General features: G+C 38.3%; 1 protein-coding gene across 1 annotated transcript in view; it reads left to right on the top strand.

Moving 5' to 3' along the window:
- The window catches only part of LOC139714211 (protein dispatched homolog 3-like), a 48689-nt gene that overhangs the window by 8961 nt on the left and 14634 nt on the right, over nucleotides 1–25094 (top strand). The window contains exons 2-6 of the mRNA XM_071625925.1: nucleotides 10873–12342; nucleotides 16922–17062; nucleotides 17460–17572; nucleotides 21629–21900; nucleotides 22456–22616. Of these exons, the coding sequence (XP_071482026.1) occupies nucleotides 11176–12342; nucleotides 16922–17062; nucleotides 17460–17572; nucleotides 21629–21900; nucleotides 22456–22616 (1854 nt within the window). The 5' untranslated portion in view covers nucleotides 10873–11175. The remainder of the gene's footprint in view (nucleotides 1–10872; nucleotides 12343–16921; nucleotides 17063–17459; nucleotides 17573–21628; nucleotides 21901–22455; nucleotides 22617–25094) is intronic.

Below are 25094 nucleotides of genomic sequence, written 5' to 3' on the forward strand. Positions count from 1 at the left end.
ATATTGCATGTAAATGCATGTAGCTAGCTGGGAAGGTCTCTCAGTACACAAATGGTAAATCATCCTGAAGAAAGCATCCCAGCATTGTAGCTACTTTTTGAGTTTTAGACACTTGAAACAATGCATATACTTGACTGAACAATTTTCAGAAAGGGGGAGGGGAAAATGGCAAAATACAAAATGAAAAATCAGCATTAAAGGGATGGTATAGTTTTTGTAGAAATGGGGATTCAGTTTTCAACGTTTAATGAGATGATTGGAAACCAATTATATGAATTACTAAAGAGCATACAATCCTAAGACTAGAGGAATTCAAAGTTTATGTGACGGAGATCCAATTTGAAATGGTTGTGATATATACAAAAAAATATATAAAGTAAAATAATTCTTTTTTATTGCAAGTGATACACAAATTGTTCTTATTCAGTTTCAATAGTAGCCACGACAAAATTCATGGGTATACATACTGAGGTGTGACTCGAATCAATGACCTGACTGCTAGACAGACATCATATATCTACTCGATCACAGGGGTTCCACGCAGCAGGTATTGCTTATTTATCAAAATTAATATTTCTTGTGTCAAGTCATCTTTTATTGAAACTAAATGGCAAACTGCCCTTCATCAATGGAAGTAAACACTTTAAACTATTCAATTTTTCAGTAGTAACTATCCTGATAAAAATAGGGCATACATACTCAGGTTGATCATAAAAAATATGATTAAATATGATTATGATGGTAAATATATGGGGAATATTGTTCCCTTGTCAATCTGGAACAGCATTTGAGTAATTTCAACTGATTCTACCTCAGTGATTATGCAAAAATTTGTTTATGGGTATTTTGCAAAATCATTATGCAAAATACCCATATAAAGTGGTTCTCCACACACTAAAACGAATGGGGGACAAAGGGCATGCATACTCAGGTTGGTCATAAGAATATAAAAATATGATTGAATATGATTATGATGGTGAATATTCCGGGAATAATGTTTCCTTGACAATCTGGATCAGTATTTGAGTAGTTTCAACTGGTTTTACTACAATAATTATGCAAAATACCCATAAACATGGTTCTTCACACACTAAATGAATGGGGGACAAACTGTCCCATACGTAACACGTCATGTCTGTCTTTAATTAGAACCTGTAATTAGAGCTTTTTGCCTAATGACATGAAACTTACCTGTGATAATCTTGAGTGTTGTGACTTTCATCACAGTGAGTTACAAGTTGTAGAATGAAATACTTTCAGAGAGTTTTGAGGTTGAAAAAAATGTTCAAAAAAACAAAAGTTTTCTGGTCCCATACGTAACAGCACATATTTTCTCTTCTAGAATATAATTGTCAAGGTCATTTTTCTCAATTTTTTACATGTTTATACTTCTCCTAGATATCAATCACCATGATGAAGTTCAATATGATCAAAGGCCATTAACACTATTTTTCAGGTCATAAAAGTCTCTGAATGTCCCATACGTAACGCGCGCATTATCTTGGACTTGCCCTACAGTACTTTCTACATTATGTGTTACGCTGAAGTCAATTGTCAGCACCGCTCTTCTACCCGAGTCATATTTTTATTTGCAGTGGGAAAGAATGGGCACAATTTGATAATGTGAAACAAAGAAAGAATAAAAGTATTGTAGTCGTTCAGTGCATGTCGCATTGTGGATTCGAGGGAGAGACAGTCTGAAGTCTGTTCACTTTGTAACCATGGCATTCAAATGCACACAGACGAGGTGACTAATCGTGATTTGACCCGGACGGAGATGATGATGAGTCGAGAGCTTGGGAGGGGGGATGTCAAGGGGGTTGTTGGGAGGCCAGGACTGTCAGGAGGGGGATAGAAGGGATGAGGGAATAGGAACGTGTGGAGAGAATAGTAGAAGCACGGTCGGTGTACTGCAACGCTGCAAAGCAGCGTAGTGTGTACAGAGTACATTGCAATCTGTACAATGTATATCGTGTACCGGTATGACAAACATGGTGCTGAGTGCTCGCAATTGTCTCTGCAACCTAATCCAGCCAATGATTGTTACACACAGAAGTATTGTACAATTATTACTCAACTGTATTCTGGGCAGATTCTCCTTAAAAAGTGAGTCTATTATTGCATTACAGGTGTTGTATACACATATTTATGTATTCCATTATGTGTGTGTGTGTGTGTGTATGTGTGTGTGCTTGTATTTACTGTCTGTGGAATGGCTGTAGGTATGTACAAGTTTTATTAACTAGCTATGACAAATACTGTATGCAGAACATGATGTAATTTGTATAATGTAATATCATCTGTCTTGGTTTGTTTTTTTAAAATCATTATTGACATTTTGTATTGAGAGTCATGGCATTCCTTGGCAGTGATAATACAATGTAGTACAGTAGGTACATAAGTTGTACAGGTACAGTACGTTGTACAACTGTATACAATGTAAATACCTGTAATACCTTTCAGATTTTTTTACAACATCCTTTACAATGTACGTACATTTGTAGGTGATTGTCCCAGTGTATTTTTACAGTACTGGGGAGATTTTAGGTCAGATTTCAAAAACTGAAAATGTCATTTCTCTATCACGTTTCAAATAGAGACTCTGGTAATCTTGTTAAAAGCAACAATTAACACTCTTTCATACATTATGTGTGGCATGGATATTTGATGGATCTATATACTCTGTAATTGGTAATTAATAGAAATTATACTTTAAAAGTCTACTATACAGGAGATTTCAACAAATTTGCATGCACTTTGAATAGGTATATGAAATTCCAAACAAAAGAATAGTGAGCATATAATGATTACACTTTTACACTATGTACAGTATTGATGTTGACATTGAATAATGAAGTCACAATTAATTTGTGTACAAATTATAGAATTTGGCGCATAACAGTTAAATACAGTGTACACCACTGCATGAATGGACTGATTAGACAGGAAATCCTAATTATCAAGTTGATGCGCAGAGCAGAGCTTAGATTACCACAAATCATTGAGGGAATTACTGACTGTTTGTGATGACCTTAATTGTCCCCGCCGAATGAGTTCGAGCAGGGGACTATGAAACGGGCTCCGTACGTGTGTGTGTCCGTGTGTCCGTGTGTGTCCGTGTGTGATCAAAATCTTCAATTTGCTACTTCTCTGTCATTTATGAGCCAATTTTGATTCTGTTCGCTTTATATGATAGCACTATGTGGGAGCTTTGAAATTTCTACACAGAATTTCAGTTGTGACCTTTGACCTTGACCTTTGACCTATATTGTACATTTTGCTACAAAATGCTACTCCTTCGCCATTTCTAACCCGATTTCGATTCCGTTTGCTTTATGTGATGGCACTAGTTAAGGGCTTCAAAACTTCTACACAGAAATTTGACCTTTGACTTCTTTGACCTTAGACCTTGATTTTTTGTCCCCGCCGAACGAGTTCGAGCAGGGGACTATGAAACGGGCTCCGTACGTGTGTGTGTCCGTCCGTGCGTCCGTGCGTCCGTCCGTGTGTGCGTCCGTGTGTGATCAAAATGTTCAAAATGCTACTCCTTCGCCATTTCTAACCCGATTTTGATTCTGTTTGCTTTATATGATAGCACTACATGGGAGCTTTGAAACTTCTATACAGAATTTCAGTTGTGACCTTTGACCTTGACCTTTGACCTATATTGTACATTTTGCTTCAAAATGCTACTCCTTCGCCATTTCTAACCGATTTTGATTCCGTTTGCTTTATATGATGGCACTAGGTGAGGGCTCCAAAACTTCTACACAGAATTTTGACCTTTGACTTCTTTGACCTTTGACCTTGATTTTTGACCTATATTGTACATTTTGCTACAAAATGCTACTCCTTCGCCATTTGTAACCCGATTTCAATTCCGTTTGCTTAAAGTGATGGCACTAGGTGAGGGCTTCAAAACTTCTACACAGAATTTTGACCTTTGACTTCTTTGACCTTTGACCTTGATTTTTGACCTATATTGTACATTTTGCTACAAAATGCTACTCCTTTGCCATTTGTAACCCAATTTCAATTCCGTTTGCTTTAAGTGATGGCACTAGGTGAGGGCTTCAAAACTTCTACACAGAATTTTGACCTTTGACTTCTTTGACCTTTGACCTTGATTTTTTTACCTATATTGTACATTGGCTACAAAATGCTACTCCTTCGCCATTTCTAACCCGATTTCGATTCCGTTTGCTTTATGTGATGGCACTAGGTGAGGGCTTCAAAACTTCTACACAGAATTTTGACCTTTGACTTCTTTGACCTTTGACCTTCATCTTTTTACCTATATTGTACATTTTGCTACTAAATGCTACTTCCGGCGGGGACATATATTACGCACCGCGTAATTTCTACTTTTCCTTGTTTACCTTTATTGTACATTTTGCTACAAAATGCTACTCCTTCGCCATTTCTAACCCGATTTCGATTCCGTTTGCTTTATGTGATGGCACTAGGTGAGGGCTTCAAAACTTCTGCACAGAATTTTGACCTTTGACTTCTTCGACCTTTGACCTTGATTTTTTACCTATATTGTACATTGGCTACAAAATGCTACTCCTTCACCATTTTTAACCCGATTTTGATTCTGTTTGCTTTATGTGATGGCACTAGGTAAGGGCTTCAAAACATCTACACAGAATTTTGACCTTTGACTTCTTTGACCTTTGACCTTGATTTTTGACCTTTATTGTACATTTTGCTACAAAATGCTACTCCTTCGCCATTTCTAACCCGATTTTGATTCCGTTTGCTTTATGTGATGGCACTAGGTGAGGGCTTCAAAACTTCTACACAGAATTTTGACCTTTGACTTCTTTGACCTTTGACCTTGATTTTTGACCTTTATTGTACAATGGCTACAAAATGCTACTCCTTCGCCATTTCTAACCCGATTTCGATTCCGTTTGCTTTATGTGATGGCAGCAGGTGAGGGCTTCAAAACTTTCTACACAGAATTTTGACCTTTGACTTCTTTGACCTTTGACCTTGATTTTTTACCTATATTGTACATTGGCTACAAAATGTTACTCCTTCGCCATTTCTAACCCGATTTCGATTCCGTTTGCTTTATGTGATGGCACTACTGTAGGTGAGGGCTTCAAAACTTCTACACAGAATTTTGACCTTTGACTTCTTTGACCTTTGACCTTGATTTTTGACCTGTATTGTACATTTTGCTACAAAATGCTACTTCCGGCGGGGACATATATTACGCACCGCGTAATTTCTGCTTTTCCTTGTTTATATTGCAGTAGGCCACACAAATACAGATTTCAGGAGTAATCTAACAAGTATGCTGTAAGATCAAGTGTGTAATATCATGCTTACTATAGAAGAATTAATGGCTGTAGGGTCGTGATCATTGGTATTTCAGGAGGAAAGAATACATACTTGTATAACTTGACCTTTTTTTACCCTAACTGTTGAAATAAAGCACAAACTGTAAAAATCAAGCTGAAAAGATGCAGCAACAAACAGCAGACATGTGGCCTATACAGTGGATGTGATGAGAACTTTAATACATGTAGCTCAGAATAGTATTGCACTTTTGGATTGTCACCTCCAGCTTTTGAATCATAATGTATAATTTATGCAATATTGAAATATACATGTACCTACTGTACACAAATTGTCATATCACAAAAGATCACCTACATACACCTTTGTACCTGTACATTATGTAGGCCCTACAAAGTACATGTATCTTTCAAATATAAAGGGAGAGAGAGAGAGAATGTAATAAACATGAATTGGTACGGTTCTTGAAAGAGATAACCGGCCATTTTATCTTGATGCAACCTTCGTCAACCTTCGTCATCCTTCTTAGACTTTAGTTGAGGGACAGCGTGAGGTCAAACTGCCCTGCTCCTGATATCTTGTGTCTAATTGGAGATTCTTTGTCGCGAGTGCCTCATTAATTGTTCCAAGAAATGTAGCCTAGATTGGATTTAGATGTCATACTTGTAAAGACTAGATTGATTTTCCTGTCATTAACTGATATTTACATACAGTGCATGATATTCATATTCAATATAATAATGATTATAAAATACAATTTCTATAGTGACATTTCCATTCTGATTAAATGCTGAAGGCACTTTACACTATCAAAGCAAAAAGACTGAAAATACTGCACATATCATATAATACCACAAAAGAATGATGATAGAGACATGTTAAAACCATGCTCTTATCGCATCATGAATACAGATTGCATACAGTTGTGTTCAAACTGTATACTGCATGGCTTAGTACCACGGCGAATTTTTTACCCTCCATGACACGAGTGTATGTGTGTGTGTGTGTGTTTGGGTTTGCATGAATAATGTATGGTCATACAGTGTAAGTGAGTCTACCTTGTAATTCTTTTTTTTTTTTTTAGATGTTAATGTTCTGTGATCTCAGCAAACTAGAAAGAATGATAAGGATCCAGGTGTATGAAATAATCACTGATTTACAGTACATTCACAATCTTTCCTTGTGCGTAATCTCCTTCAGTTCTCCAAGTCAATATTAGCAGCAAAATAATTTCATCAGGTTTTTGTTTTGTTTTGTTTTTTCATTGTAGTATTGAGTTTTACACTGGTCAGGGTATGAAAGTGTTTTACTTCATTTTAATAATTTTAACATGAACCCTTTATTGAAATGTAATTAGATATACTTCCTTGAAGTTTCGCTGAAATTGCTTTATTTCACATTTGAGGTCACAGATTATACATGTGTAAATAGCGCATGTTGACCTCAGCCCCTATACCAGGCAACAAGAATATCTTCTTTTTCAACTAGCTGTCCCCTTTCTGCATCTTATCACAAACTGCAGGCATATTAAGATGTACAGGCCATTTCCTGTGTGCTTGGCCTTTATCTAGGACATGGATTTCTCGAAATATGGTTTCTTTGTTCCTAGGGGAAAAAAAAGACACCAAAATCTTAAGGAGGAAGAGCAAAATCTCTCTAGTGTATTCTTTGTAATTTCCCACTGCTTTAATATGTAGTACACATGTTCATGATGTTATAGGCCACTTCCTGTATGCTTGGTTTGTACCTTGGACGTTTAGAAATGTGATATTTTTGGCTCTTGATACGCACTTGTAAGAAAAGGAAAATTAAACTTTAAGGAAAAAATTGTTCAAAGCAAAATATCTCTTGTGTAAATCTCTATCATTTTCAATTGTCTTGTAGTCCAGATTAAAGTTTATTATGTTTGTAAACTCGACATTGAAACAATTACAGGTCATTATGTCCATAAAGGTGGTCAGTGTATACAAATGTACATGTAGCTTGGGCAGTATAAAAGGAGATCTCTTACGAATTCCTAGCTACGGTATGTTGCCATTTAAGGAGGGGTTCATTGAAGACAAGTCCGGTGATTTCTTTACACTGCACACGTATATTGAATACAAAAGTACTGTAGCTTACATGTATGAGGGGAAGTTTGATGCGTCCTGGAGATGATTAAAGGGAAGATAAACCCCAAGAACAATGTGGATTGAGTGAAAGCAGCAACATTAGTAGAACACATCAGTGAAAGTTTGAAGAAAATCGGACAATCGATGCAAAAGTTATGAATTTTTAAAGTTTTGGTGTTGGAACCGCTGGATGAGGAGACTACTAGAGGTAATGACGTATGAGTGGACAACAATACCAAGAAAATATAAAGAAAATACTACAAAAATCCATGTTTCATGAAAATTACAAATTCCATCAACTTGATATTGACATAAGTTAAGGATAGCAATTATTCCCCCTGCTTTCTGAAACCGGTTGGTCCACTGCTCTTTCATAATTCTAGAAAAGTGAATTTTTGTTGAATTTCCTTTATATTTTCTTTGTATTGTTGTCCACTCATACGTTATATCCTCTAGTAGTCTCCTCATCCAGCGGTTCCAACACCAAAACTTTAAAAATTCATAACTTTTGCATCGATTGTCCGATTTTCCTCAAACTTTCACTGATATGTTCTACTAATGTTGCTGCTTTCACTCAATCCACATAGCTCTTTGGGTTTACCTTCCCTTTAAATCTATTGATGGAGTATACTCACCTTCAAGGGGTAAGTCTCGTGATATTTTTAGTAACATTTCTTGAGTACAAAAATTGTGTTACTGGCTTTGATAAAGTTCAAGAGAACTTTGATAGAGTTTTACAAATTATGATATGTTACCCCCACTTTTACAATTGCAGGCCATTTTTCCCTGAAATCTTCTGCTTGAGTTTGAATTTCTCCCTTCCTGGCTTTCTTCCACTATTAAAAGATGCCTTTTTTCCTGTTCAACTTCAGTTTTGTAAATTTTCAGAAATAAAGGTATTTATACTCTTGTGCTTCCAGGGCCTTTAAAGGACAAGTCCACCTTCATAGACATTTGGGTTGAGTGAATGCAGGAATATTAGTAGAACACATTAATGAGAGTTTGAGGAAAATCGGACAATCTGTTCAAAAGTTATGAATTTTTGAAGTTTCTGCTCAGTCACGGCTGGATGAGAAGACTACTATAGCTTGTGATGTCATATGAGTACAACTATATAAAGAAAGTATAAAGAAAATTCAAGATATTCTCACTTTTCTCACATAATAAAAGAACACTTGACTTTTCTCTTTCAGAAGTCAGGGGGAATAATATTACCCCTAACATATTAGTCAGTAACAAGTCGAGGAAATGTGCACTTTATTCAAAAAGTCAAGTTTTGTGAAATTCTCTTTTTATTTTCCTTATATCGTTGTATGCATGTGACATCATAGTCTCCTCCTCCAGCAGTGATTGCACAGATATTTTAAAAATTCATAACTTTTGAACGGATTGTCGGATTTTCCCCAAACTTTCACTGATGTGTTCTACTAATATTGTTGCCTTCACTCAATCCACATATATATGAAGGTGAACTTGTCCTTCAAACAGGCCCTGAACCCCTCCTGCAAGGAACATCATGCTTCGCGCTTGTCATGCGGGCACACATTGTACGGCACACTTGTACATTGTACAGCATATATGTACACGTACGTGTACATTACTACACGACATGTACGTGCAGTCAGAATCTCCAGCTTCCAGGGGGTCCGGGCAGGAGAAGCTCCTGTGTATTAACAAGAGGTGCTTGGGGTTGGAGTCTGGTAAATTCATCTTGTGTGATGTATAGAAATGACTTTTTTTTCGTTAGAAGTTTGATACGACCACCACGTTTGCTGTGTGCAATCGTGCGTGTAGGACCCTACACATTCAAGTGAAGTCATTTGTATTCACTGAGTGCCCCACTCCATCCCAGGTACTCACACTGTAGCAAATGATGTCTTTCTTGTGTCTGTTTAATACGCACCATAATTAATTTTTGATGTCCAGGCCTCTGCCATCCCATCCAATAATGATTTGCAAATGACTTGACATCAGAATTGGGTAGTGTACCATCACAGCTTGAAGATGAACAAGATGGATTCTCAAGATGTTTGTCTAGCTCCATCTCTCTCCCCCCCCCCCCCCCCCACTCTCTTCTTTCTTCTTCCCTATTTCCCTTTCGCGCAGCTTGGGCTTTATGTTAAAATACCTGCTGGCTGTTAGCTTTACAGCACGCAGTACTTGCGTTGCAAGATACAGATTTCGCAGAGCCCCTCTGTGCAATGAAGCCAAAATTAGTTATTAGAGATAAGGATCCGGATTATAAATAGCTGAATGAACAGGAATTTGTGTGCTCAAAAATAAGTCTGCAAGTGATACATAAATGTCTTCAGCGTGCCACAGATACATACATGTACTATGAGAAAGTTTGTGTGAAACTGGATGAGTATTGGCCAAAACAGCCATTTTAAATTGTGGAGAATATCCATAAATCTCAGGATGACAAAATCACTCAATACGCATTGTACAGCATGTACTAGTATTCTTTTTAAAAATAATTTTTTGAAAACCATGAAATATTTAATTCTGCATTGTATCCGAGAGCGTTTGTCTCCACTTTGCCGATTACTCTGCCATGCATTTTCTACAGGGCTATAAATCTTTCTTCCTTTATTGATATTTCAAGTGGCATTACCAGTGGGGTAAATGTTAAGTCCGTTGAGAGTGTGTCTCATATCATTATGGATTACTGTAAAGGGGCCTCTCTCATCATGCTTCTGGCTGATATATTGTACTGCATTCGAATGGCATCATCATGCACGATTTACAACATTCTGTATGCATGTCATTGTTGGCAATAGTGTATTTGGCAATCTTGGCAATTAGATATGAAAAGTACAATCTGCGTGTGTACGTGTATGTAAGAGTATCAACAGGCTAGTGGGTGCTGTACGGTGTACATGTACATGTACAAAATGTACTTGTATGAGTTCATATGAGTTAATAATGAAATAATAATATGAACACTTGTAATGCACCAGTATCCATCATGAATAGATACTCATGGCGCAAGAAAGAGAGGCAAAAAGAAAATACCAGTGAAAAAGAGGTATGAGAAAAGGAATAAAGGAAATGTTTACAAAAAAGCTTGTCTAAATAGCCAGGTTTTAAGTGAACTCTTAAACTTACTTAGAGAGGACAGATTACGAATGTTTTGTGGGAGTCTATTCCATAGGAATGGGCCAGCATACAGAAAACAGAAACAGTTGGGCTGTTTTAGTTTTGGATTTGTAATGTACAGTAATAATATATTTTATCAGGTAGTACATGTACATAGAAACAAAAACCATTCAACCTGCCTTGTATACATTGTTTATAATCCACCATGTGCATTGTATCATTTCAAGGGAGACTTTTGCTGTGTGGTGATAATGTTAGGTTTCATGCATGGTCTAGATTGTCAATTAGACTGTATCACTGTGAATCATTGTGATGTAATTCTGTGTCTGTCTCAACTTCTCTTTCCCTGCAGTGAGTGCCATCACAAGTACTGGTTAGCAAGGCTGCTTCTGTGCTCTTGATGTTCAGCGTGTGATGCCAGCTGCCGCTTATAGATACTTGACAGATTTCAGACACCCATTGGACCAGATAGAAACAGATCTTGGTAGCTTCTACATGGAACAGTCGAACGTAGTCGTACATGATATTTTGTGGAGCTGAGACTGTGATGTTTGTGCGATCAGGATCAAAAAGTATGGAAGAGCTGTGATATGGTAGTCTCAGCAGCCTTGGCGAAGGTCACGGCTTTATAGTGGGTTAGGGGTTAAAGGTCACCATGGTGGGGCAGCTGAGACTGAAAACTCCCATTGAGGAGTGGGAGGGGGATGATGAGGTCACATTTTATTCGGCCAACGTCAATCGGCCGCGGCCCTTGGGAGACCTGGCCGGTTCATCCGCTTCATCGTCATCTGCTTCCTCTAGCTCGAGCACTTCAGATCTGTCCGCAAATGTTGAGACCCTCCAGGACAGCAACCATGCCAACGAAGTCCTGGATGCGCTACGCTCGCAATCAGGCCCAGAGGATGTCGGGTCGACAGGTGGAGGAGAGGTCAAGCTGAACATCGTGTGCAGATATTTGGGGAAGTTCCATGCGCATGTTGCTGTGAGCGTGATACTGCTCGTGAGCGTGAGTTCTATTTCAGTCCTCCTGGGAGCGCTGGCCATCAAAGTGGTCAAGCCAGAGCCGCAGTGGGACAAGTCACTCGATGCCTTTGAGATTCCAAATCATCCGTCCACCATCCGAAGGGAGATGTTCGAGTTGGCCCAGAAGGACAGGGGGAGCCCTCAGCGGCCGCGGCGCAGTGTGGAAGAATTCGTGGCCAGCAGTGCCATGGCACATCAGTTTGACCATGGAAACACGAAACATCAAAGAACTACGCCCATAGAGGCCATCAAGGCCAAGTTAAGTGGCAGACCCAAAGCTCATGCCAGTGACTACTCCGAGGATGATGTATTTCACCCGCTCCCAGTTGACCATCTAATGCCGTTAGGGGACAACAGTCTAGGTGGAGGTGACCAGGTTGCCTCAAGGACAAGTGACCCACAAGATTCTCCACGTGTCTTGTCTAACAACACAACTGACGATGATGCACCATCGAATGCAGAACGCAATTCAGCGGGCACATCCCTGAATAAAGCCGAGGCAGGATTAAGGTTGAACCACGTCCATCGGCGGTCAACAAGAAGGGGCCACAGACGTAGCCAGTCGTGGCGCATCCAGCTGGTCTACATGGCCAGAGGACTGGACGAGAACATTTTCACGGCCGAGCGACTCAACACCATCCAGCAGGTGGAACGGAGCATCATGGAGCACCCCGACTTCACCAAATTCTGTGCCAAAAACGAGCACTCCTGGACCGATCCGGCCCTCTCCCAGTTTGACCACTGCCTCCCTCCCAACTCACTGATGACTTACTTCTTCCCCTCACAAGTTGACGATGTGGTAAGCCCCTTTATCCTTTCTGTGCTAAAGAGTGTTATGTCAGATTGGTGATTTCTTCTTTCTCTTTCAAATTGACAGTAATACTGTTTGAAAACTTAGTGTATCTCTTGTTTTTTGTTATAAAACTGCCATGATTAGCAAGACAAATCTTCAAATTGTCAAGTCAGGACACCCATTTTGCATTTCTTTATTCTGATTCATTTGTCACATCTCATGAAAAACAGTTTGTCATGTTTGCCATATTAATGTTCCTACTGAATTGCTTTTCCAGTTATAATAATAATAATAATGATAATAGTGAGACTCTTTAAAGCTCTCATTTCTACCTATAAAGATACTCAAGACGCTATACATGGAACAGAGTACATACACTTTGTATTGTGTCACGTTGCAACAGCATCACAGAAAATGATAAGACAATAAACCAACAAACAATATATACGTACACATATATACATACAGGTATACAATCGTTAATTTAAATTGAAAATGTAGGTCTAGAGATTCTTTTTGAAACCATCAATGGAAGATGCTTCTCTATAAAGAGATTTTGGTAGGCCATTCCATAGTTTTGGGCCCATCGATGGGAAAAAGCCTGATCCCCCCAATTATGCTTGATTCGAGGTAGTGTACATGTACAACATGTACTCTTAGCGAGTTTGATGAACGGAGATTACATTGTACATTGGTATTGATAGATACAATGTACATTGTAGTATGTCCCTATTCTGTATAAACATGAGAAGTACGTGTACTATTAGTATTTTCAGAATTTTTTTTATAGATAAAACATCTTGTTTGATGGATTGTTGTTTTTTTTCATTCACAAAAAATCTCACATTTTGTCTGTTGTTATTATCAGCTGCAACTGTACTCAGTCATGGACAGTTGGCCAGAGCTGTGACAAGCAGCTGTCATTCTTTGTCAGCTGCTTTTGATATCAAGCCAGTTTGGTTTCGAACCTCGTAAGGAAAAACAAAAACCCAGGTCACACTTGCTCTAGAGTTATCAAGTGTCAACTTGTTGGCCATTTTCCCATGCATCATATTTTATGTTTTGAAGAAGTACAGGCTGTATAGAGTGTCAATGTTTATGATGTGTGGTAATAAAACACTCCATGTCTGTGCACTGAAATAGGGCAGTTTAGTTTTTACAGTACTATATGGGCCAAATATTTTGCAAGGTTTTTTATTTTCGCAAATTTCACGAGTCAGGTGCTGCTGTATGCGGATTTAATGACATTATAATTAAATTATCAAGTCTCTTCTCAACAGGAATGCAACTTGCACAAACTCATACATTTTTCCCTTCCTTTAAATTCCATGATCATGAGTTTATTAACCACGCAAAATTGTTGGGAACTTCCAATTTGCGAAAAGTAGACTTGCTATTTATGGTGTATACATGTAGAGAAAAGTCTTGTAGAGTTCAATAGATTGAACCAGTTTGCATTGTAATAATACTACCGTGAATAACAGCCTGCTTTTAATAGTGAAGAATTTCTTGATGTTAACATTTTCTAATTCTTTGTACAAATGTAGTAATCTTAGTAATGTTATTATGCCTGTGCTCCAGAGGGTGCTAAGAGCATGACGGTGTATGTTAACAGGTTGTCTGACTAGCAGTCTGTCTGTCCCATATCTCAGCATTAGGATTGAAAAAAGAAATTGATAGATTTTCAAATAAGTTTAGTTCCTCTTTGTATGCTACAATGTACACTTGTACATGCAGCATGCATTGTAGATGGACTGCATAAATTTCAAGCAACATCTCTCAAGATGAAAGGTGAAAGTTAGCCAAACTGTAAAAAAAAAAAAAAATAGCACTGCTAGCACTTAGGACAGTGCGTACTCAACTATTGTACTTGTTTGTATGAATGTCAGAAAGTAAATTCAATTTTGGAAGAAGAGAAAAATGAGTAGAAAATAGTGGAGAAGGTCAAAGATCAATATACTTTGGCCAAGAATGTTGTCCCAGCCATACATTATCATGTATAAATGGTAGACATGTCTCGTAGTAATTTTTTTGTGTGTTGGGAAGAATACCTATTTACAATTCTGAATATAAACAATGATGTTACAGCTGCCTGAAATAATAGGGTAAAAGTTCAGGAGTCGCTCAAATGGGCAATAGTCATTTTTAGCCATGAATTTTTTCAGCCGTAAACCGTGCTGCATTTATGCATACATATTTAAAGTCCAAACATAATACTACTTTGTTGGGTGATTAGCAATCAATTGGAAAATATTTCCTTTGTGCAGTAAGGGTTAGTAGTCATTTCTTTGTTCATGGTCGGGATCAATGAACTCCATCAAAATGTAAATGAAGGGCCTTAATAAAACATACAAAAAAGACAATTATTGTGATTTTGTGAGAAGCAGAAATGTCCCAACTGATGATGTGAAAAGGAATAGGATTAAGTTTCAGGCTGTGCTTGGTATGGTGCCAATCAACACATGTTAGCTTTGAGAAAGCAGTACTTTATAAACCTGAATCTACAATCTTATAAGTGAGGATATGTCTTCCTCTTTCAAAGTTAAAGGCAACATGCTGTGTTTGGAAAAATAACAAGAGAAAAGTTCAGAAAAACATAAACTTTCTTTCGTATTGTTGACAAGTAATGAACTCCCCCACTAGAAGGGCTTGGGTATATAAAGCTCCTCTGGAAATGTCTAAAAATGCAGCTTGAGAAAAAAATGTGTTTGTTTGTTTGTTTGTTTTTATCTAGTGAATATGTAGCCTTTACTCGTTCAGTGCTTAGTTCTGATGTCTTTGTTGTTCCTTCTTACAGATGTACTATTGTATATATAAGCATTGTTTCTGGCAGTCTCTTGAACCCTTGGTTTTTTGTTTTTTTTTATTTCTGCTTGTCTGCACTTTCAGTCATAAATTGGAATTTGAATTATACTCAATCAATCAGAACAATGACTAGTTTTCTTTTTTCTTTTGATTGACATTTTTCCAGCCCAGTCTGCAATCAGACTTTGATTTTAATATTTTCCTGTGGTTTATGGTTTTTGTGGTTGCAGTATCATGTCTGGTGACTGGTTTAAAACAAAGCAGTGGTTGGCTTCGTTGATGTGTGTTGCAGACCGTTAAAACACGTTTCTTTGAATGTCAGCCTTCGTGCATTGTCTTTTTATGGCTATTTGATTTCAGGCAAAATATTGCGGTCTATTCAAATATAGATGTGACTTTCTTGATCTTAAAGGAAAGAGTTGCAAATTGTTCTAATTGTTACGGAGTGGCGCCAGGCATACATTGTAGTCCTCGTAATGTCCAGTCAACTAGAAGAATGATTGCAATTAGAACTTTCTGTAATCGTTTGTCTCCAAGATTACAGGAAATATACACAATACAATATACATACTGTGAATTATCTCTCTCTTTGTGTTTTTCTAGATTTGTTTACCTGTCCCTCTGTTGTTTCTCTGTCTGTCTTTGTGCCTTCTCAGTACCCTTTTCTGTCCTTCACCGTGATTTGACACTTTTTCTGGGGTTTGTTGTGACAGTTAAAATCTTGCTTTTCTCTGTTTTCATGAGCAGCAAGCTTATTTTTCTCTCTTGGTCCATCTTTTGTTTTGTTTCACCCAGTGACAGTGGTCTGACATTGATACTGATATTCTTTCCCATAATTAGGATGAATATGCCATACACACTTGTATATACCAGGTATATACTGTAGATACAGTAATGTATAGTTTTTCATAAAATGGAAATTCCAGAGTGGTTGATTTTCTTATGTCATGGAGTACAGTTTTAATGAAAAGAGAAATGTACAACGTATACAGTGCACTTCACAATTCATGTCAAGATCAGAGTACAAATCAGCATGCTGTTAAAGGTCCTGTTTACCTTTGGGAGCAGTGATTTAAAAAATGTTAAAGATATCACATTTGATGCATATGTGTAGGCTTGTTGTATCACAATAGTTGTACCATATAAGATTTTTGCAATAAAGCCTAAAATATAAGGAGATATGAGTATTTTTCACATTAAACAGTAAGTGTACACGATTTAGTCTGGAAACATTTTTATTAATTTGTTCACGTTTTGTGTAGTTATCAATACTTAACATCGATCATACAGATTCAAATTTTTACAGTGGTTGTTTCTATCCCTATCCCACATTTTAGAACTATTTTGAAGCACTAATGCTGGGTTTTTGTTTTGTCTGCAAATGGTAAATTATGCCATTAAATTCATGATTAGCACCTAACTTGCCAAATTAATAAAAATAAAACTTGCAAAATATATGGTATACATGTATAATTGTATGCAGTTACTTACTGCCAGTATCATTGCATTTGTAATATACTGTATCTGCACAGTTCATATTACCAGCTAGTGCACACTCTGACACTACTTGAACTCCAGAACTTGACTACATTATATTCTTTTCTAATCCTTTTTATTTAAAACTGAAAGACGAAGTTCACTAGAATTTCAGTAACAACATTGACCTTTGATGAATGACTGAGAAAAAAAAATGCATAAAAAATAAAGTAATGATGACATGTCCTTATTTTCTTCTGCTCACTCCAACCCTTTGATATTGTGCTTCCTTCCTTATACCAAGATCCGATACGATGGCATGGGAAGTGAACTGGCCGACATCAACGGTACGCTGACGATGGCCATGAACCAGCCGACTTTCTACTGGTTCGTCGACACCAACATGACCAGCACCAACCGCAGGTCAAAGTTCATTCGCAGCGAGGTAAGGGTCATGGCACTTTAGGCCACTAAAGTCTGTTAATGGCAAGTATGGTTGTGTTTCTTTGATGATAATAATGATGATGATAATGGTGATGATAATAATAGTGACTTCTTAAAGAGCAAGCATTCCATTCCTATATTTTTCATGCAGTATGTTCTACCTTTATAAAAGTATGAAAAAAAATCTATTTAATGAAAACATATTTTGCCTGGACCTTTATTGAATTATTATATGCTTCATATGCGCAGTTCCCCCTTCCTTAAACCAAAATATGAACTTGCCTTTTATGCGTTGAGTGTGCATCAGTATGTATTTTGATTTGTAGAGGTTACCATTCCTGACGTATGCTGAGGAATATTGACGTGAAATTCTGCATCTTTTTTCCCCAATCTGCCAGATTTGGTTTGGATCCCCCGTTGGAGATGGATCCATGGGGAGACATGAGGAGTACCAGGCCTACAAGGAGTTTGTCTTCACCTACATCAAACTACTAGACAAGGCATCAACAGAGTGAGTTTGCCCAGTTGCCATGGCTACAGACAGACATGGGGCCCCATTTCATAAAAAGTTGATATGATAGTCACTCGTACTGGAATGGCAATTGTCATGGTAACAACAAGAATCCAGCTTCCTGATTGGCTGTTGCTATTGGAAGTTGTCATTCCAGTAAGAGTTGCTATTCTAACATATTTTATGAAATGGGGCCCAGGGGTCCATTTCATGAAATCTCAGAATGGCCAAAGTTGTTTATACGTAGCTATGAGAGACTTTAAAATCTATTTCATAAAGTCTCTCATTTATAAGCATGTCTTACTAGCTGAAAGTCTCTCATAAGATTTTCGTGAAACAGACCCAAGTGGAAACATTATTAATGCAACATAATTATGCATGTAAAGGTTTACCAGACAAACTAACCTCTAACAGACAACAGAACCTCTTCTTATCAACTATTGTCCCTGTCTACCCTCTTCCTCTTCTTGATTATTTAAGTTGAGAGTTGAGAAATTCTTTTCTACAGTATTCCCAAAATTTGATGCTCTTGTTTTGGCAAGGAGATGTGGTAGTCAGGGATTTGGTCACCAAAAACAAACTTCCAGAGCTCAAATTACACTGAGACCATGAGACCAATTACTTTGATGCCCCTTCAACTGGCACAATGCCCCTTCAAGATTCAAATAATTTAAGGCCACTACTAGCTGTGACCCTTTCCTTTAAAAGTAACTAGAAAATTTAATAAGTTTGAAGAGAAAAACATAATTTTCCCTGCCTTTATAGATCTGCGTAATGCATTTATGTGATTCTGTACAACTTGAAGTTTGACTTCATTTCAGCTTCGAGCTTGATCTAGCTACATGTAGCTAGCTAGCTTGACAGCTGGCTTGATGTTAGACTGTATTATCAAGGTATTACAGTATCACACCCAAAACAGTGGTAACTTTTGTTGCCAGGCAAAGAAGCTCCAATCAGATAATTGGTGAAAGTCAAAACATAAACTGGAAGTAAATTAATTTTGGCCTAGATGCCCCCCTAACTGAATCTGATGCCTCTTGAAAAAATATGAGAGTCAAGGCTGAATGGCTGTGACTAAAATCAACTGGAATTCAAGGTCTGTTTTAACTTCTTGTGTTCATTAGTTCACAGACATTGCATTTCTATCCAGAGTAAAAACAGAGAAATCTTGAATTTGTGTTTGAAGTCATCAGCCGGGATTCAGCATTATTCAGATTGTTAACCCGTTGGAAGACGAGTCCCAAGTGTATTCGGGCAAGTGTCTATGGGAAATGCGTGTTGTAGCAAAATCAGTCGGTCCTCAATGGGTTAAAAGTCTGTGTATCCCCCACTATGTTATTTTGGACAAGTCATTTCCTCGATGGCTCCCCTCTCTTCTGTTCCATCAGTTGGGTCAATGTGTGAAATAGTAGATAGTCTTTGGAGTTCAAAGACCTTAGCCGGGAAATGTTTTTTAGAGCAACGAAAATACAAACAAAAATATTATGGTCTGGTATCTAATCCAAATGCCTTAGTTTCTTCTTTATCCTGTTTCACTTTCAGTTTAAGTTACACTGTCTTTCCTTCCCCTTCAGTCGTGCAAGTCACTAAGTTTGATTTGATATTTTCACTGTGTCATTTTAGCATGTTATTTTTTATCCACACCCACTTCCCATTCATTTGCAAGCTCACTTAAAGCCTTGCTTAGAGGTATGGTATACATGTAGTTTTGCTTGAGGTGAGGATTCAGCTTTTGACTTTGGCTAGATATTTGGAAACCACTTGACTTTCTGAAATGTTAAAGAGCAAACAATTCGAAGAGGAATTCAATGTTGATATGATGGAAATCAGTTTTGAAATGGCCGAGTATATAAAACAACAAAGTAAAACAAAGCAATCCTAATAAAAGGTGCTTCCCACTTTTTATAAGGATTTCATTGGTTTGAATATCTCAGTTATTTCAAAAACGATTTTCTTCAAATAAACGTTGAATTTCTCTGAGAGTAATATGCTCTTTCATATTTTATAAAAGGTTTCTCGTTGTCTCCACACAAAAAAATCATCATCAAAAAAATTCAGAAACCTGAAGCCTCATCTCAACTGAAACTGAACCATCCCTTTAAACATAGCTGTGCTTTGTTTACTGATTGACCTCATGATAAAGTGTTTTCTTCACTGAGTGTCACAGATGTCTGGAAACAATTTATGTCCATGAATAGAGATTACCTAATCCCCTTTACTTCCTATTGTGTCACCATGGCCATCTTGTTGAAATGAGACACATTATCATATATATCTCAGTGGGCTGGCCAACTTCCAATTTGGTCAAGTTTTTATACAGAAACTGAGTGGTGATGAAAAAGCATGGCAAGTTACAGCTGCGACAGTGTACAAGCATTTGGGCACATTAAATCGGAGCCCTTCTTCAGGTTAAATGCATCGCCAAAGAATAGTTTGTGACACTTTGTTTCCTATTTACAGCTCCTAGAAGTACTAACTTTTTGTAATCACCTGATAATCAGGTGTTTGATGATCAGACAGAAGCCAGTAAATCAAATCAGATTTGATTTGATTTGATTTGATTTGATTTATTTATTCTCCGTATGACATCATTTACATTTTTATGCCTCCGCCACGAAGTGGTGCCGGAGGCATTATGTTTTCGGGTTGTCCGTCCGTCCGTACGTCCGTACGTACGTCCGTCCGCTTTCGTTTACGCAATAACTTGAGTGATATTTACTGGAATTTTACCAAACTTGGTCCAAGTATGAAGTATGATGGGGCAATGATTTGATTAGATTTTGGGTGAAATCGGCTTAAGGTCAAAGGTCAAGGGTCAAGGTCAAATCATGAAATTGTATCCGTTTACGCAATAACTCAAGACTGGATGGAGCAAATTTTGCCAAACTTTGTTGGAGGATGATGTATGATGGGACAATTACTTGATAAGTTTTTCAGTGAAATCGGACAGAGGTCAAAGGTCAAAGATCAAGGTCAAATACTAAAATTTATCTGTTTACATGATAACTCAAAATTGGATGAAGCAGCTTTCACCAAACTTGGTCCAAGGATGATGTATGATGGGACAATTAGTTGAGTAGATTTAGTGACATTGGCAAGAGGTCAAAGGTCAAAAGGTCAAGGTCAAATGCTAAAAATGTTGCTATTTCCCCCATATCTATGCAATGCCCGCAGTTATTTTCTTGAAACTTAGTGTAGACATGTACTACTGCGTAAAGATTCTCCAGAGAGAGTTTCATGTCATAAGGTCAAAGGTCAAAGGTTAGGTGAAAATGTAGCAATATCACTTTTCTCGCAAATGGTTTAATGTATCTTCATGGAACTTGGTACATATGCATGTACTGACTGGCAGGGATTATCTAGGGAATTTAGGGGTCATGGGTCAATAGTCAGGGGGGTCAAATGTCAAGGTCAACTCCTCAAAATGTTACTATTTCCCTCATATACTAGTATAATGCAATGATTGCATTATTAGTTTTAAAATTTAATATATGTACATGTATTACTTAATGGAGATTCTCTTGGAAATCTCCAGCCAGAAGGTCAAAGGTCAAAGGTTACGGGTCAAAGGTCAGGTTTAAATGAAAAAAAAAAGATATATTTTGTACTGTAATTGACACTCTTTCTTCATACCTTGAAAAGTATACTCAATGCATAAACTTATAATAAGGTCGGTCAGAAGTCAAGTTAAAATTGTCAATTCCCCAAATATGTGTACCTGCACTCTTTAATAGACAATTATAGCAAACCTAGTTCATGGAAAGTGAACATTCAAGATATTTCTGACAAACCTGTTATTTCGATATTTTGCCAGTTATGTGAAACTGTCATCACACATTGTGAAGACATTGTACTATACACCTATTGGGAGAATCATTATGGCGGAGGCATCAGTCGCCGTAGCGACATTTCTAGTTTAAAATCAAGATAATCAAACATAATATATACAAATATGATACGCATTATAGCTAGTTTCTACAATTTCAACGATTTTGATTACACATACATCTGTGCAATTGATGGTATTGATACCGAGGATGTTTTTTGTCAACACAGCAAAGTGGACGTCCTGTATGGCGGGACAGAGATCTTCGACCATGAGGTGTCGGAGACCATCTACCACGACGTCTTCCTCTCCATCCCGACCTTCCTGGCCATCTTCATCCTCCTCCTCGTCTTCACCTCCTTCTCCGTCTGGCTGACCCTCTGGGGCCTGCTCAGCATCATCTGCAGCTTCGCCTGCGCCTACTTCTCCTACCGCGTCTTCTTCGGCGTCGAGGCCCTGGGCCTGCTCAATGTCGTGTCCGTCTTCGTCATCATTGGCATCGGTGAGTTTCCCCTCATTTGGCACCCTCTTGACCACCACGGTTGAGCCACAGTCCCTTCTAATTCTATGAAAATGTTATGTGACGTTAGTCTGATGTTTGACAGAAATCAATGTAGCAAGTGCTTTAGATTAGTTGCAGAAATTTTTTATCAAACTATGCATATGTCTTTTGCCCCTGAGACACAAAAATGTCCTCCCTGGGACAGTAGCTTGCTGAAATTAAGATCATAACTACCGAGCAACAAATGAAAATGCAAGACCATATTGGCCGTTGCAGTGGCAGTGGCCAATGCAGTAAATGACTGATACAGTCAGTTTTTGTGCAAAAGTGTCCTTTGCCTTCTGCTTAAACAGCAGAATCAAGAAGCATTAGATTAGATATGCATACATAGTTACTGAAAATCTTCCAAGTGTGGGGAAATTCTTCAATCTACAATTGTATCCTCGAAATCTAGGAATGTTGAATGTTTCAAACCTGAGTACAGTATGATAAGATCATGAAAAATGGATTAATACCGGCATATTTATCCCGTTACGTTCTGTCCCTCCTTCTCAGGTGTGGATGATGTCTTCGTTTTCGTCAACACTTTCCGACAAGCAGAGGCCATCAAAGACCCCGCCGTCAGGATGGGCTATACCATTTCAACGGCGGGGGCCGCCACGTTCTTCACCTCAGTTACCACCGCAGGGGCGTTTGGGGCCAATATGGCTTCCCAGGTATGGCTGTGAAATAGAACTGACGCTTGCGACATCTTTTTTTCTTCTTTTCGTTCTCGCCCCAAGTGAGATGAATGGGGACTTTTTCAATGAGGTTTTGAGCCATGGCTTTAACAGAAAGCAAGTGATTATTTTCCGATATTTCATGAAAGATTAAAGAAAAAAACAGAGTTAGGTCGTTTGACAGTCTTGACATTGCTATCATAATGATTTTATAAAATGGGTTCAAGAATGTAGCCAATTGGAAGCGCTGAAATGAGTCACGTGTGCGTGCATTAATTTCTTAGTAAATGCACGGCCGGGGCCTGACGTACGTCACAATGTTTACACTAGCAGTGCGCACTCAATCAGTTGTTACAAGTGCATCACGCGCTACTATACGCGCTGTCAATCCTGTAAACAACTTCTAGTTCGGGCTGCCACAACAGCCGGCGGCCTTTCTTGTGCATAACACGTGGCGTACGTATACTCTTATACGTACGTACAGTACTTACGTGCGGGATTTCCGAGTGCGACGTGCGTAAATGTTTGGGACGAACGTCTTCGGACATCTTGACTTTTGAGCGAGTGCTACATGTAGCTGACTGGTATTGACCCACAAAGGTACGTAAATAATGCTGTTAGTTTTCGACCCATTTTATAAAACAAATGATGCACAGGATTATTTCGTGGCGTTAGTGAAGGTGCGGCGCGCTCGAGAGTATTGACAACGGTGCGACATGCACGAGGCGCATCATTTGTATAATCTCTTTTTTTTTTTTTTTATTTGATATAACAGTGCCATCAATTCACCAGAATTGTATAAACTACTGTATGTATGTGTGGTTCCCTTTGTATGCGCCTAGCTCACAGCCATGTAAATAAATACTTAAAATGGTCTTTTCATGAACCCATATCCAGTTTTTCAGATACCTCATATGCAAGTAAATTTCAAGAAAAAATCTGCAATGACCTTTATTTGTACATGCTCAGATTGTCAAGTGAACTGACTTAATATTGTCTCTGCATCAAAATGCCATGTTTTGACTGGAACCACCTCAACTGGCAGTCACCAGTACATTGGTGTGGTGCATTTAGAATGATGCTATGGGAATCAGCAGCGGGTAGATACATTCAAATTAGTCTGCGCTGCCTCTCTGCTATGTAATCTTATCAGCTGCACAAGCCACAAGATTTTTGTACCAGCTTGTGTAACATCACACAGATGTTACAATGCTTCATGTTACAATTTTTGATTGATGTGTGATGCGCTCACACGCGCAGAAGGGGATCTTGTTGGCAAAAGGGGTACAAAATCTCACACAATTCATGAAGATGAATAGTCTTCTTCATGACAGTTACAAACTCAGTAACTGGCAAAATAGTGTACACATATGTCTTGCATCCCTCATTGCCAAAAATATCTATATTTGAGGAACAACCAGATATGTGAGGAACAATTTATACAAACTCTATAACTGGCAAAATGATATACGTCTTGCATCCCTCATTGTAAAAAATATCTATATATGTGAGGAACAATGACAAACTCAGTAACTGACAAAATAGTGTCTTGCATCTGTTATTGCCAAAAATATCTTTGAGGATGTTGTGTAGGCTTTCATATCATTATGATATTGAGTTTTCATGTCTGACATATGAAGAGTTTGTTCGCAAAAACTGATAAGTCCATTTTTGAAGATTTTGAAGTACGGTCTCTGTCATAACGTATAAAATGATATATTGGTCACGACATACCGATACTGTACGAGCTGAAATTTTCGCAGTGGTTTTAATTTCGCGAATCGCCTTTGAACCGCGAAAATAACTAAGTTCAATTAGACCCTCGCAACCGCGAAATTAACAACACGCGAAAATGTCCCCCAAGTAGCAATTCGCGAAAATATCTGTATGCGAAAATTTCAACTCGTACAGTATAAAGGTACATTTTTAGCTCACCTGAGCCGAAGGCTCAAGTGAGCTATTGCGATCGCTCTTCGTCCGGCGTCCGTCGTGCGTCGTGCGTCGTGCGTCGTCCGTCGTCCGTCGTGCGTAAACTTTTTACATTTTCATCTTCTTCTTGAGAACCCCATGACCAATTTTCACCAAACTTGGCAGGTAGCATCCCTAGGGGGATAGGATCTCAATTTGTTCAAATGGGCACCATGGCCCACCTGGGGGGGGGCCCCAGGGGGGCCCAAACACCCTAAAATTAAGGAATCTTTAAAAATCTTCTTCTCTAGAACCAGAAGTGATAGGGCTTAGATGATACTATGAGTAAGTACATTGATGACTGTAGTTTCAAGTTTGTTCATGGGGGAATCAGGGGTGCCCCCCTTGGGACCCAGGGGAGGGGGTGGGGAGGGGTCCTAATGGGGCCTAAATTGTACATTTTCATCTTCACTTTGAGATCGCCATGTCTGATTTTCACCAAACTTGGTAGGTAGCATCCCTAGGGGGATAGGATCTCAATTTGTTCAAATGGGCACCATTGCCCAC

The sequence above is a fragment of the Diadema antillarum genome, unplaced genomic scaffold (assembly GCF_040938485.1).
Source record: "Diadema antillarum isolate AM-2024a unplaced genomic scaffold, OU_Dant_1.0 seq00002191_RagTag, whole genome shotgun sequence".
Lineage (NCBI taxonomy): Eukaryota > Metazoa > Echinodermata > Echinoidea > Diadematoida > Diadematidae > Diadema > Diadema antillarum.